The sequence below is a fragment of the Buteo buteo genome, chromosome 21 (assembly GCF_964188355.1).
Source record: "Buteo buteo chromosome 21, bButBut1.hap1.1, whole genome shotgun sequence".
NCBI classification, from domain to species: Eukaryota; Metazoa; Chordata; class Aves; order Accipitriformes; family Accipitridae; genus Buteo; species Buteo buteo.
In genome coordinates, this window is record NC_134191.1 from 21,033,466 (window position 1) to 21,050,553 (window position 17,088).

General features: G+C 49.4%; 1 protein-coding gene across 1 annotated transcript in view; it reads right to left on the reverse strand.

Annotated features, from left to right (window-relative positions):
• The window catches only part of RNF123 (ring finger protein 123), a 52,537-nt gene that overhangs the window by 29,508 nt on the left and 5,941 nt on the right, over positions 1-17,088 (reverse strand). Inside the window, exons 4-26 of the mRNA XM_075052957.1 lie at positions 16,374-16,453; positions 15,439-15,536; positions 14,182-14,236; positions 13,772-13,857; positions 12,917-13,003; positions 12,320-12,387; positions 11,291-11,416; positions 10,458-10,572; positions 9,525-9,629; positions 9,276-9,401; positions 7,946-8,038; positions 7,678-7,751; positions 7,089-7,206; positions 6,519-6,618; positions 5,989-6,050; positions 5,828-5,899; positions 5,014-5,134; positions 4,071-4,172; positions 2,757-2,863; positions 2,016-2,214; positions 1,250-1,395; positions 972-1,055; positions 221-328 (exon numbers count right to left, since the gene is read on the reverse strand). Coding sequence (XP_074909058.1) covers positions 221-328; positions 972-1,055; positions 1,250-1,395; positions 2,016-2,214; positions 2,757-2,863; positions 4,071-4,172; positions 5,014-5,134; positions 5,828-5,899; positions 5,989-6,050; positions 6,519-6,618; positions 7,089-7,206; positions 7,678-7,751; positions 7,946-8,038; positions 9,276-9,401; positions 9,525-9,629; positions 10,458-10,572; positions 11,291-11,416; positions 12,320-12,387; positions 12,917-13,003; positions 13,772-13,857; positions 14,182-14,236; positions 15,439-15,536; positions 16,374-16,453 — 2,332 coding nt within the window. The remainder of the gene's footprint in view (positions 1-220; positions 329-971; positions 1,056-1,249; positions 1,396-2,015; positions 2,215-2,756; positions 2,864-4,070; positions 4,173-5,013; positions 5,135-5,827; positions 5,900-5,988; positions 6,051-6,518; positions 6,619-7,088; positions 7,207-7,677; positions 7,752-7,945; positions 8,039-9,275; positions 9,402-9,524; positions 9,630-10,457; positions 10,573-11,290; positions 11,417-12,319; positions 12,388-12,916; positions 13,004-13,771; positions 13,858-14,181; positions 14,237-15,438; positions 15,537-16,373; positions 16,454-17,088) is intronic.

The following is a 17,088-nucleotide window of genomic DNA, read 5'->3' on the forward strand; positions in this document are numbered from 1 at the left end:
TGTCCTAACAAACGCTATGGGACCAAGCCTGGGACAGGAGGGGTCCAGGCCTAGGAAGGAGTCTCTAATGCACAAGAAAGGAAAAACAAGTCCCAGAGATCATTGGCATTGCTCCAACACCAGGGAAAATGACACCTGGGACATGTGAGCCAAGCGGCACAGATACAGAAGCACACTTGCTCCATCTCCTCTGAGCTGCCTACATTATGCTCCTGCCCACCTTTGAATAAATGGTGACGTTTATCCAAGCGAGGCGTCGGCTTAGGTGATTGAGCTTCTCAGAGAAGACCTTTTGGCTCTTCAGCAGTTCCTCGTGGATGTCTCTCCTCTGAAAAGAGTGCAGAGGTGTGAGGGCAGATGTCACTGGCATTTATAGCATCCTTTTTCAGAGCTGGACAAACGACGCAAAAGCAAATACCACCTTGGGGCTAGCTAGGGAGTACTGGCAGGATGGAAAGGGGTCAGCAGCCTTTCGGCAGAGGGAGTGCGAATCAGTGCTATAAAGAGCACTTATCAGTCTCAGCTGCAGCCCACAAGGCCTGATGCAGACACTGGTCCAATGTGGGCAGCAGCTTTAGGGTCAATTACTGTCAGGTTTTTTTTTTAATGCATCATCAGATACACTCAGTCTCCGGCAGCTGCAATAGGACAGATGTGTCCCCGGTCCAGCACTGGAGAGTCTCCACCCCAGGAGACCAGCTCCGAGGTGTCTGCAGCACATGGAGGTTTGCAAGCTGCCACAGCTTGTCTGGGAGAAGCTGAAGGGGTTGCTTCAGTACCTCTGATCCTTGAGGCACTTGTACAATGGGTTGGCACAGTATGAAATGTGGCTGCCAGCTCCAGGCATGGGTTACTACCCCATCTGAGATATTGGCTGCTCCAAGGCTAGAAATCACCCACTGTGCTTCATCCTTTTTGCCAGATACTGAGGCTCTACCAGAGGAGGACACTGGGAGTCCAGAGACACTTACCCTCTTTGGGCAGCGGCTGATTTTTTCCTCTGTGTCTTTCAGTGCCATGGCATATTCATTCACATCATCCGACACACCAACCATCTGAAAAACAGCAGATTCCAACAATAAATGAGGATACTTTTTTTCCCTAGACATACAAGCACGCAATCAGATCCCCCCCAGGGGTTGGGAGAAGGAAGGGGCACACACAGTCACTAAATAAGCAGAAAACAGAGATTCAGTGTAGAAGCATGGCTGCTGGGGGAATGGATTTCTGCACAGCACATGCCACTTACCTTCCCAAGCTGCTGGTGGACACTGAGGTTGTACATCATCACTATCCCATCCAAGACTTCCAGGAGGGAGTTCTCTGTGATAGGCTGTTCCGGCTCCTCTGGGGGTCTGCCCAGTAAGAGACCCTCATTTCCATGGCTGCCTTCAACTGCAATGCATCCCCAAGACAGGAGAGAAGTTCTCAGCAAGGCATGTTGGCACCTCAGCTTCTGCCTGTACCTCTCTGAAGCCAAAGCCCTGCTGTGCCTCTGTAACACAGTGCTCTTTCCCAGCCTGTGATTCACTGGATACACTAACACACTGTTCCCATCTCACTGCCTGGATCAGGTTGACCTGCTAGATCTGTTCCAACAGACCCAGGCCATGCAAGTCGCACCTCCTCAAGCCCTGTACATGCTTCAGAGGCCTGCCTGGCCCAACCCAACAGCAACGGTGCTGCTACTGCACACATCATCCTCTGGCTGGTCTATGTTCAGAGCAAGCCTGGCTACAGCTGCTTCTGAATTACCGCCCTGCAAAGTCTCACTGCACTTGCAGGAATCAAGGCAGCATCTCCTTAAACGCAGAGAGTGACAGCATCACTGGTGTCATGTTCAGAATGGCAAAGTGGTTAACTGTGGACTTGTGGGTGTCAGCATGCCCTGGGAATGGGAAGGAGCAATGCTGGCAGTAAATAGATTGCATTCCTCTTGAGACTACTGGGAGCTGGAAGACGCCATTCTCCCAGGGACCACCTGGGCCATGCTAGCACTCAGCAGAAGTACTCACTGTCCTCCTCTGTCCGCTGCTCCACACTTAGCGTGCGCACTTTGATCTTCTCCAGGGTGCCAAGAGGCCGCCGCGGGTTCATCAGGCTGACAGCCGCCGTGCTGAGGAAGCGGTTGGCACGGCCCAGGGTGGGGGAGCTGAGCCAGCCAGGTCTGGCAAGAGCTCCACCAATGGCCAGGGCAGCAGAGGGACGCTGAGACTGAAAAGAAAAATTAAGGGAGAAACAGTTCTAGCTGTTTGGCTGCCTACTATTCTTCCCTTGTACCTGCAGGGATGTTGGTATAGATGCACAGTGTCCACTGGAAGGTGAGCAGGTACCCTTCCTATCATGGCTGGGCCAGCAGTGCCAGGTTAGCAAATGGATATTCCTTCTGCTAAGGGCACATGCCAGGTACAAGCAGCAGATCTGCACAGCAAGAAGCTGCTCTGTCTGCCGTTGCCTTGCACCCTTTCAAATGCAAGCACCAAGAGCTGCCATGGAGGGGAGAGGGCATAATCAGAGCAGCAATAGTGAGAGAGCAGAGCAGAGAAAATTTGGCTGCTCAAACTTGGTGTATCCAGGGCCTTGCTGATCTCCAGCAACCCTCATGCAAGTGCAGCTGTTCACCTGGTCGCCCATGGACTGGATACAGTCCTGGCCCTGACACTGCCTTCCTCTAAAGCAAAGCTTTTCTAGCCAGAGGCTGAGCTTGCTGCCCTGGCACCAGGGCCTCTGCAGACAAATAACAGTACATGGCTCACCTGTGCTGCCGATGTTGCCGATTCCTCATCTTCATCCAGATCATCCATAGTCACTGCCTGCAGCTCCGCAGGGTCAATCAGGACATTGGCTTTTGCAGCCAGGTCATCTGCACAGAGCACAGCAAAGCAGCTGTGAATGCAGGACTCACCCTTTGCTTCCCATGAGGCAGCCCTAGGCTCATCCTCTTCACCGCTTCCCAGCAGTAGAGAAGCAGCCACTGAAGTTGAATGCTGCATCAGAACAAGCTCACCTTCCCCCCAGCTTCCTTACGTGGAATAGGTCTGCCCTTGCTAACACAGCAGAGACCAAGCAGCAACAGGTGCTGCTCACCCAGGACCTATTTCTGTTCCAGCTCCTACCAGCAACAAATAGAATAACTGAAGAACCAGAAGACAACCACCAGGGCCAAACTGGACTAGCGTAGGGAAGGAAACTCAGGGCCTGAGACCATTTTTTAAGCATCCAGCTCTTCAACGCTGTCCCGTGATATGTCCCCAAGTCACTAGGACTGAGACTCAGACCAGAAACCATTCTCAGCCCAGAGGAAGGCTGCGCTGATGGCTATGCTGTACAAAGCCTGAACTTGTCCTCTAGTCCATAGCCCTGTCTTTAAAGCTGGGCAGGAAGACCTTGGTAAGAGACCAGAGGAGATTACATGGTTCTCAAGTTAAGTAATCTAATTTTGAACAGCCAGGGACCAACTTGAGACAGGGAAAATGGTCCTAATCTTGCAAACACACTGGGGAAGGAGAAGAGATCTGAGCCAAAGGCAAGTGCCACATTAGCCAGAAATGAGAGACAAACCAAGTCTGATGGAACAGCAAGGGGTTTCTAACCCTTCCAAAACAGAGGCTTTGAAAGTCTATCGCCAGAGTAGCGTGCTGCACACAAATGCACAACTGCAGTACATACACAGGGCTGCTACTGCTTGCCTGAAGTGGTATACAGCAAGTAAATCCTGGACATCCTTCTCACCCAGCAAAGCCAGGCTGACAGTCATCGCTTTGACAGCCCCCAGCCCTTGGCTGTGATGCAGCAAGAGCACCACACCAGAGGGTATTTCCAGACTACCCCCTTCCCTTCACCAGCTACAGGCCCCATTCAGGGATATAAACAGTAAACTGTTAACTTAAAGGATGCTCCACTCAAGAGGTATGGTCTCTTCTTCAACATAACTTGCACCTCATTAAAATTAAAGTCTCCTCTCCTTAAATTTAATCACAGTTCATTACCCACAGGTCCCTCCCTGGGATGTCTCTTGGGTGAACTCCAGCCGGGACCTGGGTGCAGGTATTGGAAATGAGAGCACTTGCCTTTCAGAGTCTTCTTTAGATGAGACAGGAGACCTCCAAGTCGCTGAAGGTCAAAATAATCCACCTTCCCATTATAGAAGAGTTGAGGAGGGACATATGCCTCTAAAGCAGAGAAAGAGATTTGTTTTTTCCACAAGTCCCATGCACAGGATCCACGCAGACATGTAAGCCCTCCTAAGACAGACCCCAAGGCCCAGCCTGGACTAACATTTAGTGACAACTTTTCTTGTCATAAAAGCACAAGCCATTAAGGCAGAAGTGATTTCCACAATGAAGCAAGCATTAGATCCATGCAGAAACAGGAGCAACCAATGGCCATCGACAACACGCCTCCCAGCACTTCCTCCCTCCCAGCCGCAGTCACTGGGGGAAACTGGATCATCAGAAAACTCAGCAGCTCTCCACCTGGCTACTCCAGCTCTATCACTTAGTCCCACAGGGATCATAAGGCACTTATTGAGTCTACAGCAAGGGTCAGCCTAAAGTAAGAAAAGGGAGTGCCAAGCAGATCATGGCAGGACAGGCAAGGCAGGGTCTGAGGGTTGGAAAGCAACTGGCACTGACTTGGTTTCCCCTTAATCCCAGCCTGGGAACCACAAAACCAGACAAATATCTTCCCTTAAACTTTGACTGTGGGATCACTGAGCTGCCCTTCTACAGACCCATAATCAACACCGGACTCTGCTCCAGAGCATAATGGGGGAAATAACAAACAGTACAGATGCCCATTTGCAAGTCTCAGGTCTGGGTGTTAACTGGAACAGATCTGCACACAGGAATTTCCCAGAGTGACTGGGAACTACAGACACAGGGTGACAGAAGGCTCAAGCACCCGTAGAAACACAAGAAACACAAAATTTCGAGCATCCTGGAGAGCACTGCCAAAAGGCAAACCTTGTCCTAACCACAGAAATGCCTTCAAAGCTTTTCCTCCACACCTTACCTTCACTGCTCAGTGCAGCAGGGGTCTTTGCCTTGTGGCCATCCCAGAAGAAACGCAGGGCAGCGATAAGCCGGTGCAGGAAGCACACCATGTACTCTGGCGGGCACAACACAGTCAAGTTCTAGGGCAAGAATGAGAGTTCAGTCACCACGGCAGGTGTGAAAGTCCATCTTAGTCCCAGTGGCCACATGGGGCAGGCAGAAACTGTGTTCTTAGCCTTGCCAGCATTTCTAGCTTCCAGCACTGGTAGAGAGCCCAGCCCTGATGGCAGCCAGCAGTTTCCACCTCTAGAAAGTCCTGGGCACTGAAATGACAAGCTGGTCTGACAGAAGTGGATGGATACCACGAGCTCTACCACAAAAGACGGGGCTGATCATAAACAGAGAGATGCAGTTGAAGAAAGGGTATCCTGCAACGTGGATGCCTGTCTGCCAAAGCTGCAGGCCAACAGCCTGATCCAGGGCCAGAACAACAGTCCTCACCCAGGCAGTGAAGAGGATGCCAAAGCCAGCAGGCCAGCTGTGGCAGAGCACTCCACAGCCATGCTCCCCAAGAGGTTTTAGGAGGACATTCAGCTCCCACCTAAGGCTGTTCCCAAGGACCGCTTTCCTATAAATCACTGCATAGGACTACTTGGATAAGCTGCCTGGTTTCTAGCCTCAGATCTTCTCTCTCCTCCCCACTCCCTGCCATATCTAGACCTCAACTGATCAACTGCTGGAAGCAGCCCAGCCAAAAGGGCAGAGCTCCCAGACTGAAGGTGCCAAAGAGCTCTCAGGGTGAGGCTTGCAGGAAGGCTGGCCCTCTGACTTACCCCTCTGTTGCTAGCATTTTCCTGAAGAAACTTGCGGAATTTGTTTAGGAATATGTATCTGGAGGCTTCCCCCTGGCAGGAGGAAAAGCAGGTTGTAAATATATGCCTTACAAGTCCTGTAACGTGGAGATACTGTACCAAAAGATCCACAGAGCACTTACCCCTCCTCTGTCCTTGTTGTTCAGCAGCAGCTTCAGAATCTGAACCTGAAGACCTTCCACCACTAAAATGGGGACACATATCTGCCATCAGAAAACAAGCACTGGAGAGCAACTACCCACATTAACCCTGACTGCAGTATCCCATCCCCAGGAGAAAAGCTACCTCCTCAGCAGAGACGGCCCAGAAAGAACCGGTGCCAGTAAAAAGCTAATCCCATCACTGAGAATTTTCTCCTCTGCCACCTAGCAATAAATTCATCCACAGCTAATAAACAATGCCCCTACAGGAGTTTCGGTTTGCTCATGTCCCATGGTGGGATGCTGCAGGTCTGTGCAGTGGGGTCCCAGCACTTGTAACCCTCCACCAGATAATGACATGGGTGGCCCCCGCCTCTGCAGCACAGCGCGTCCTGGCAGAAACACAGCTGGACTTCAGGTCATAAAGGGGATTTGGGAACAGCTCAAGGGTTGGTCCCCCTGGCTGCAAAAAAGGTACGGGATCTTGGCAATTTCCCTCCTTCCTCACAGACCTTCAATGCGTTTCTTGAGCCGCTGGCAGCCTCTTTCATATGCCCGCCGCCTCAGTCTCTCCTCAGCACTCTCCTCCTTCGCCTCCTTACTCTCCTTGCCCTGGTTGGGGGACAGACACTGATTAGTAGGAGATCACTGCACAGGGAAAATGTCTTGCCAAATGGAGAGCAGAAACTCCCTGAAACAATGGACCAGCGTGTGACCACAGCTTGCAGCACACCTGAACAGGCCTTCCCTGGCCTTGTAATGAGTAAGGGCAGGAGATCTTCTGAGGACACCCAAGTCAGTCTATAATTCCTTAGATGCTGTAAGGTTCCCTTTCAAATTTGTTGCCATAGAAAACTGTCCCCCTCCCCTGTCCTGAACAACACACCCCAAACTTCCCCTCTAAGGGGACAATAAAGATGACACGGCAATGGAGAGGCTACAACTCTCACACAGCTCTGCAGGGTCCACCAGTGCTAACACAGCTGGAAACATGGACCATCCAATTTCCTCAGCCAGAAAACGATGGGGACAGCAGGCCACAAAATGTCTTCAGTCTTCTTAGTGGATGTGCCCTTACTCACCTCCTTGGTGAAGCGGTTTGGCCACCACGTGGTGGGAATGAGCTCCTGCAAACCAGCCTCCTCTACACGCAGCGGGCTTTTAATGTAGAAGAACACAACCGAACGGAGCACATCGAAGCTGCGGCCAAGTTAAAGCAAGCACAGAAGCTATGTCAGGAGAAAGGACAGGGCACGTTTCCAGAGCTGTAGTGAGAGATCCCTTTCCAAACAACCACTCAAAATTCTGCAAGATCCAGAGCCCCCTTCTCCTGGGAGAAGCCCCACGCAGTTATCACAGCAGCTGCCTAAATGCTAGCATCGCAGCTAGACTGCTCTGAAAGTGTTTTTGGTCTACGGACATTAGAGAGGTCAGGTAGAAATGAAGTCCTTTGTGTTAGTAGGATGTGAACTACACGACACTGCTCCCCCTCCTCAAAGCAGGACTTTATAGAGAATGGTGTCAGGCAGACAGAGGAGACCTGAGAAATTAGAAATGACCTCTCAAAGATAGGGTGGCTTCTGCCTCCCAGGATCTGCAGATCCTTGAAGTCTCCTTGGCTGCATTATTGAGGGCAGGGAGAACTGAGACTAGAGTAGGCACAAAGGATACAGAACATTGCTGAGTAAGTATTTCCTGGATTTCTCATGCTTCAAGACTGCAATGGTGAGCCGGAGGTAGTGAATCTAGGGAAACAGGAGAAGTAAAAGTGACTCCATCTACAGAATAGGATACGGCTCTCCCATAGGTACAATGTGACAGAACTGCCACCTCTGGATCAAGCAACTGCAAAATCCAAAACGTCGTGCACCTTTGGACAAGGGGACATAACAGAAGCTGGCTAGTCACAGATTCCTGGGGATTCAGAAGTGCAACTTACTTGTAATCCTAGGTCTGGGATGATGGGGGAAAACCTGTAAGCCCGTAGCAGGGACATCAATAGCTGCTTGAGGCACTCATGCACTTCATACTCCTGAGAAAATAAGAAACACATTGAACAGGAATAGCATGGAGTCAGGAACAGCTATAGTTCCCAGAGTGTGACTTTGGAAGGAAGCATTTACTTCTGAACTGAAAAAGCAGGTGCTCTGAACCGACAGTGTTTGTCCATCTGACTTCACAGGAAAGAGTCCAAGCAGAATTTGGTGCCATCACTTTGCTACAGGGAAACAAGTCTCTGGATGAGTAAAACCAAGCCAAAAGTCACCTACAAAAAGTCAAAGTCCCAGGTCCTATTTAGTTGGGCTGAGTCACTCATCCTCGCCTCCCCTGAACCTATGCAACACACGGTGTTGGCAGAACCAACTCAGAAAGGAAAGAAATTACTCCTGTGTAAATGTGATGATGGAAGAGCTGTCTGTCTTTTTGAGTCCAACTCACAGCCAACCAGCAGGATGAGAGCCAACTCTTCCACAAACACAGCAGTCCTACCAAGGTGTTCAGCTTCACTTCTAAGATGAAGGGCCTGAGGGGGTCACAACATTTTTCAGTTAAACTTTTTGTGACAGCTGGCTGGGCCAGTGCCCATATCTGTTAATTGTTACCACAAAGGAGAGACATGCTGTCTCCAAGCAGATCCCTGGCAGTGATTGGCTCTGTGTAACCACCCCAGCACTCCAGCAGCAGCAGCTTCCCAGTGGCTATCAAAAGCTGCCTCAAATAAGTGGCCCAGGAAGGAATGACCTCATCCAGCTTGGACAGGAAGGGGCATGGGAAGTTGGAGGAGGTTTTTCCCCAGCAGTGCTGGAGGTGGTGAGAGTGCAGTGCTCATTTCCACCCCAGTCCTGCACACTCTGATCGATCTCTTGGGGCACATGGCAGCACTTAAGACCTCCACAGTCACATAAGTATTAACAACATCCCAGATACCAACTCATTTCTTATTGATAAATTTGATGTTCCCAGACGCAGGAAGTTATTCAACATCATGAGTTCCTTCAGCAGTAGGAGAAGCTTAGAAATGCCTTGTTAGCTCATTGCCAGTGTCACCATTACCAATTACTCTGCATTCAACCCTCATTCCCCAGCTGTGAAGCAGCAGCCAGATGAGCTAGGTGAGAGGGAAGTCTACCACAAAAAAAGGGATCTTGTCACCAGAAAGGGAAAGAAGCTGATCACTACCTGTATTTTCTAGGGAAGGCTCCTGTCCTCAGCACCTCCCAGGGTCTCCCTGTGATCACTGGGGAGGAACCAGCACCCTAGCAGCTCACCTCCATAAGAAGCCACATCAGATCCAGCAGCTGCTGAATAAGGGGATGGGCCTCCACTGCTCCTCCTCGCTCAAGGATGCTCAACAGGAAGGTCATGAGCACATCTTCCACCAGGTACACCTTGCACTGCAGACAGAGAGCCACATCAACAGTCCTCCAAGACACTCTCAATTCCCAGTGAAAGCTGAGGTTTACCTCCCTTTGCAAGCATAACAGGCACCTACAGAAGCTTGCAAAGGCAAAACTCACCATAAGAGGGGAGAAATAGTTGAAAATGTGGGCTAATGTAATCAACACTGTGGGTTCTCCCTGCAGCTGCCACATGGACGTGTCCTTCTCCACCAGCTTCCCCTCCTGCAATGACAAACCCAGAAAACACACAGCTTGGATCCAGCCCAATCCAGCCATACACCAACGACTGAATGAACCAGAGGCCTGGAGCAGCCACTGTTTGCTGTCCCATGCCTGATTTCAGTAAAAACCTTGAATATGGGAATTTATGATGGCAAAGCAGCCAGGCCCACGCCTCTGGAGAGCTGTAGTGCAGTCCAGATGTCAGTTACTATCAGCCATCTGCACGCACCTTGACAATGTTTTTCCAAAAGGGTTCAAGTGTACACAGTAATTTGTAAATGGGAATCCCTACAGAGGACGTCAACTAGTAAAGCAGGCCTCCATTCAAGTCAAGACCATAGCAGATGGCGTTCCCTATGCTTTGGGCATAAACAGATTATCCCTTACCCTAGTGGAAAAAAATGGTTTCTAGCAAACAGTGCCACAGCCAAGACAGTTCTCAAGGCAGACCTGCCAGAATTTCATCACATCACTGCATCATGACATCAGTAAAAAGCTTAGGATATGAACAAGGTCTTTTCAAGACTGGAAAATTAAATCCAGCAGTTCTGACCCTGACAAACATCACCTCTTGCATACTGGGAATGAAACTTCATAGCACTGAGAACAACAAATCCCAGTATGACTTAAATTAAGTCCTGGAATTATCAGGAATCCCATTTTGCAAGCCGAATAGCTCCAGGGACATGCACACCCCATGCAAAACCATGCAAGCATTTAGCGTCTTGGGTGTATCGAAACATCTGAGCTGCCAGCATGTGCTGAGAAGTGCAGAACCACATTTCCCACCATGGTGCCCCACAGATCCACCCAGTGACATTAGCCTACCGTCACATCTATTCCGATATGGATTACATTCTTCAAGTAGCCTAACAGCTTTCGAGCCTTCACTAGGTCTGCAACTGGAGGATCTTGCAAGGGGCGGTAACCTTCCACTGGATAAGTAGGCAAGTGTTAAGGTAAAATGTAATCTGATCCTTTCAGGACTTCTTTTGTTTCTGCAAGGAAAAGACTGTGTCTCTATTTTACTTTACACCCATACGTGCCTCACAGTTCAAGCCACAGTGCCTTCTAAATGGATGATAAGCCACAAGCTCTTGTCTCCACTTCCTCAATATTGCAAGCAGCAAGTATTTCACACCATACTTCTGCTCTCATCAGAAAGACTGACAGGAGCTTCCACTACAGCTATCAACAGGCACACCCAGCACTGCTCTGACAAGGAGCTGCAGGTTTCACATTCGCACAGGAATGCAGCAGGCAACGCTAATACCATGTCAGAGGTCCCATACGGCTGGAGGTAGAAGAGACCAGTGGCCAAGAGGCTCAGCAACATGGCAGCATTGGGGTTTCCAAAACTGGAGAGTGAGATCTTTGCAGGATCTGAGTGCCAGGCAACAGGAAGCCCCCAGCTGCAGCAATAGCTGCTGATTCAGAGCTGAAAGCAAATTTCATTTCAGAAACTATCAGGGACCAGCACTGATGTTTGTGTGCCTTGCAGTTCTACACCAGCTGAGAGGGTATCTGGTTCTTCTCTCCTTGACCCTGCTCTGCACACAAGTGCCAAGAGAAGAAAGTGAACTGCAGTCAGGTATGTATATTCTACAGCCTCCAAAGATGGTCTCAGGACAGGCTCTTCTCCCTTCACACCTAAAGGATATCGGAGTGGGCGGCTTCCGAAGTTAAAAGCAACAGACTCCTTGAATGAGAGGCTGATGGCAGGGAAGTAAGCCATTCCAGCGCCCCTTGTGATGTTATCAAAAGCAGTTCCCAGAGATATGCCGTTCCTGAAAGAAGGAAAACCCACAAGACTTTAGTCACAGTAGGAGGGTTTTGAGGTCAATTGGGCAATCCAGGCACCTGCGTTCCCCTCCCAGCAACTTGCCAACACAGACACATCAGTCAGTCATGCCTTTTGTCCCTCTTAACCTGGCACACATGCAAATGTCACAGCTTTGCTGAGTAGCAGCCATGGGAAGCACAGCAGCACTCCCATTTTCATATGACAGCACAGGAAGGCACTGGAGTCTGCACAACATGCAGAGCCTACTCAGCTTCAAGGGCAACCCAAATCCTTACGGGGTAACTAATCAGCAGGACATTTTAAAGGCAGGGGACATTTTTTGCCTCATCCACTTGATGTTGGTGGAAATAGAAGGTTAATGCTCTCAATCTACTCATCTCTAAAAGATGACATGGAGCATCTAACAATTTTTCATTCTGGCTGAATTGTCACAGGCTGTAGTTTAGGGCCAGGGAACAATTCCTATTCAGGCTGGCCTCTGCTCATTGTGCACAGCAGTTGGAGGTTGGAGATTTATCGGCCTTTCCACAGCTCCTTGTCAATCTAGGACAGGCAAGGTCTACACTGACCACAAAAGCAATGTGTGGCTCAGGCAACTGTAGTATTAAGCATCACGAGATGCCCTCCCCTTCAAAATCCTAGCAAAGTTTACACAGGCTTTGCAGCTTGAATGTCTTTCTGCCAATTGCTCTCACCTGAACTTAGGAGACTCAACAGCCCATTTAGATGGTTTCTGAACACAAAGCAGAAAGGCAAAGGCTGGAACTACCAAGGAACTTAAAGGGGAGAGGGCAGAAATAGGGCTCAGCAACCTGCTGAACAACGAGGAAACCTTTATGTTACACACAGACATCAACAAAGCAGGGAACTGGGCAAAGATGCTTACAAGCAGAAAGCAATGGTGCCCTCATCAAGGTCTATCAGACAGCTGACGATGTCTCCTGCTGCCCAAGACTGCAGTAAAGGGAGAGAAAAGGTTAAAAATATATCCAGGGTGTTCCCACATCAGAAGAAACACTGCAACCCAAACAACCCCTTGTGATTCAGGGTTGAAGAAGAGAGTTCATTCTCACAGCAGCTCACATAGCATTTTCAGACACTTCTGGAAGCTGCACATAAGCCACTGATAGAAATTTTTTTTCCCCTCTAGCACTAGGAACATGCACAGGATCAAACGTGTATTTGTCCCAACACTGCACCATCCTCTGACATGCTACAGAGAACCAGAGCCTTCCAGAGACCAACAGCAGCACTATGCTGGGAATCAGTCTGCTGGGGCTGCTAAACAAAGCACCCACATAGCATGTCCAGCACCCCTAAAGTACAAACAATTGCTGGCACACAGCCTCCCCAAGAACATACTGAAGCAGGGAGGACAGCTTGAGGGCATTTCACAAGGCCCAGCAGAATCCAGTGAGCAGAAGGAGCCACCCGCTTTCTTCTCCTTACTCTACATCCCACTCCTGGGAGGACAGCTACTCACTTTGCCATAGTTGGTAGTAGTCACGTTCCACTTGCGCACTCTGTTTCCATCATACGCATATGAATCTGGCGTATCTCCAACTCCTTCCTGCACCGAAGTATGAAAGAAGTGACTCAGACCAGAACAACCATACAGCATCCCTCTCATTGCGAGAGCAGCTTTAAGGGGGAGACCAGCAGACAGGGAGAGCAGCTGACAGTATGCATGCTCTGCCTGGGAAAAGCCCTCACTCTAGTAGTGAATCTAGTGGCCTGTGATCTTTGATTCAGAGAATTACACCACTCTCTACTAATTTTTGGTCAGAAGAAGAGTACTGGCATCCTACACTTCCAAATTCCGTCAAAGCAGCCCCCCAGGATGTCCATCACCTCCCCTCTCACAGGTTGCAGAATGGCAAGTTAGTGAAACTCTGCAGCTGACATCCCTTCCCAGCATCAAACATCCCACCCGGTGCCTGAGAAGAGCTGGCCTGGGTCTGCCTCTCCTGGGCAAAAAAGCCCCGTAGCACCAGCTGCTGAAGGCCATCCCAAGAGACAGGCTGCCAGCACTGCAGACCCACACACTCTTCAGAGAAGACGCCAGCTGAAAGTCAACACATAGCAGTGGCTACGTGCAGCAAGAGCGCAGCAACGCACCCAGTGTGTAAGGCTTTCACGCTGTGCGCCATTCTGTGAACACAGACCAGAGAGTCTAGTAAAGATTTTTAAAACAGCAGACCTGGTATTTCCAGTGTGTGTGCTGGGCACAAAACGCCAGCAGGGCAGGAGCACAGCACCAGTGTGATGCTCCACACTGACCTAAAAAGCAGTGGAGGAACACAGAGCAGCCCTGTGCCACAGGCAGCAGTTACACTACCTCCTGATTAAATCTACAGTTGAGAGTACACCAGCCAATCTGCATGAGTCCTTGGGAGGAGATGAGCACCTCGTAAATCCACTTTCCTGAAAGAAAAAGAGATGCCACACAGTAAATCCTTGCCACCTGGCTCACTGTTAGAGAAGCAGAACCTGACACTGCTCCCGCAGAAAAGAATGTGGCACACAAAGGCGCTCTGGGACAGGCCCAGCATTCCCCTCCCACCTCTTCACTCCGGCATCACACAATTCTTCATCCTTCTGACTTCCTGAAAAAGCCAGTGGATGAACTGGGGAAGAGGGGGCTCAAGGTCTGGAACTACAGCACATTCAAGAACTTTCTAGTTGTGTAACTCTTCACACACTCTTCCTGGGGTCTTTTCTCAAAGCATCGCCTGCTTTTCTCCTTACCTTTATACACACATGTTGTGGCCCTGATGGAGCCAAAGTTACTGTGGCCAATCACCTGGACCAACAAACAAAAGATATTTTAAAGTCAGACAAAAGACAGTTTTGCTCAGCCATACCCATTCCCTCCATCCTAGCCCTCAAAACCAAAGCGAGATGGAGAGCTATTCACAAGCACAGCGTAGGGAAGAGACAGGACATCTTCCCCATCCCAGCAGCTTTACTCAGAGCCAGCAGGCCCTGGGGAACCATCCAGGTCCTCCTCACAGCTCATCTGTACTTGATAAACCCCAGTGAAGCACGCAGCACGACAGTAGTACAAAAGCAATGTGGTGACAGACAGGTTCCCAGTGAATTGTAACAGGTATACAAAAGTGACTATCATATAGGAAAGACGTCTGAATCCTGGACAAGTTAGAACAAAACTATAGATTCAGGGTGCCCAGACTAAAGCCCAGGACTAGCAGGTAACATGCTGTCCAGAAACTGAACCCTATTAAATCCTGACTCTCTCAATCTCAGGACAGACCATGAAGAGATGAATGTAGCAACAAGGAATTCACAGGCCAGCCAGTCTGATCTGATATGAAGGTAAGTTCTAGGTACAGCCAAGGTAAGCTATAGTGGGTGGTTAACGGGAAAGGGGAGACCAGGGCAGCCTCCTCTGGTAGAGGTAAAAAAGGATACATAGATTAAGGAGGGAATGAGCACAGGAGCACGCGATGTGCACACTCAGTGAAGGGGTGAAAGGAGTGTAGAAATTAAAATACTGAAGTAGGAAAGCATTAAATTCCAGTGGACTCTTTCAGCTGGTTTTCTGCATGAGGAACATCAGCTAAGGAGCAAGCAGGGAGCTAGGGGAAACAAAGGAGAAAGGAAAGCCTCAGCTTCAGTCTCTCGCCACCATTAGAGAAGACCAGAAGGAAGGAAGGAAGCGGCAGTCTGCTGGAGGGAGGGACAGGAAAGCTGGCTGCTGGCCTTTCCTCTGCTTAGCGAAGCTCTTCAGTGAGCCCCTGGGCCAGGGTAATCCTTTCACTTCGTCGCAGCTCCACTCAGAGCTTGCTGAGACTGAGGGGTACTGCTAGACCTTTTCCCAGGAGAGCTCATTTCCTCCAGGATCCTGCAGCTTTCTGGGTAGACTCCCTTTACAACATGCTACAAAGCCAGTGACAGGGATCTGTTATGAGGAACAAACCAAGAAGCCCAAAGTGCTTTTAGTCCCAAAAGACCACTTTCTGCTGCACCCAGCATCACACTCACCCCAAGTAAGTCATCATCGACCAGCAGGAGTCCCTCAAAACCACTCGTGTGGTCCAACACCACAGTAGCAGGACCAAGCCGCCCCTCTACTACCTGATCTGAAACAAGAGTTGCAGAAAACCTGTTAGGGAAAGTTATGCAGGATTTAACAGTACACCTGATGAGCGCCTCCAGCTAGACTACAACAGCACCTGGATTCTGCTACAGTGGAGGAAGACTAAAATAATGTTACCCGTGTTACACCATAAGAACCGCAGCAAAGGAGACACTAGCAAGATTTAAAAGGAAGTTTTCACAGCAACACACAAGGTCTTAGCTAGGCAGCATTCAGGTCACACGTTAAGTTTTCCACATTGCCCAAAAATTTTGCTTTCGCAAAATTCAAAGACCAGACCGAACTCTGAGCCAAACGTTTGGCCGACATATCACACTTTGATTGCAGCCAGCAAGAAAAATTATTCTTTTTAGGAGAGGATCTAGGTTGTATCCTGCCACATCCTGACTCATTCAGGGAAACAGATGCTAGCAAGAGTACAGGCAACAGCCTGAGGCCTAAAGTGAATACCTACAGTGGGGACCAGTATGCAAAAATTGACAACAAGCCTCTGCATTTCCCACTGAGGATAGCACTTCACACTGCTGGTCACAGCAATGGCTCTGCCTATCATTATTAGTGAAATATCTCCAACATTTGGCCCAAATCTGCTTTTCCAGGCATTTTTGCCTGGAAATATGCCTCCTCCATCTGCAAGCAGACCTGCTCCAGGGCTGACTGATGAGGTCCTCACAGGCAGGGTTTAAAGGTATGACAAATTAGAGCACAGGAGGGCAGAACAACGCTCACTCAGGGAACTGCCTTTCATGATACAACTTGTCCTCCCAATTAGGCAGCAAAAGCAGCAGCAAAAATTGGACAGACACTCAGTGCCTCCTACCTCGACTGTCTTCGGAGCCATTCTCCTCTGCTAGCAATCGATCAAGGTGCTCCTGCAGGTTCTGGAACGTCAGGTGCTTTCTAGTGAATAAACATGCACAGGAACTCTTCAGAAAACTCCATATCCAAGTTTTAAAGAGTTTCAACCCAGACATATGTGCCCACACAGCCCTGTGCTGTGAGACATGAACCGTGAAGTTCTGTCGATCTGTGTTTCTTGTCATGAACCCGAGGAATTTGCTGCCCAGCATGTTGGGGCAATGAATGAACCAAAGACCAATATAGTGTCAATAAGCAAAGTAGTTAACAAAGGATCTTAAAGTCTTCAGTCAGCTCAGGAGTATTTTGTGGCAGTAAGAAAACTGTACTGAGGTACAGTGGCAGTAAGAAACCATCTGTACTACCAACAACTGTGGACCACAACTTCGCTGCAGTCAGCATCATACAAACACAGCATAAGTCAGGATCCTTTTTTTCCCCCAAGTATTTCATAATATAAAAGAAGAGAGAAGACCATACCAGCAGCTGTAGCAGTTCAGACAAAGATCAGGCTAGCCCAGCATCTTCTCTCTGACAACAACCAAAACCACTTTGTTTTCACACTGAGAAGTCTCTCATGCACACCCTCTGGGCCACTATTTAGAGAACTTCTTCATACTGCCCTCCACTAGTTCTCTCTTTCCAAAGCTAGTTTACTTAGCTGTTTCTTGTACAAG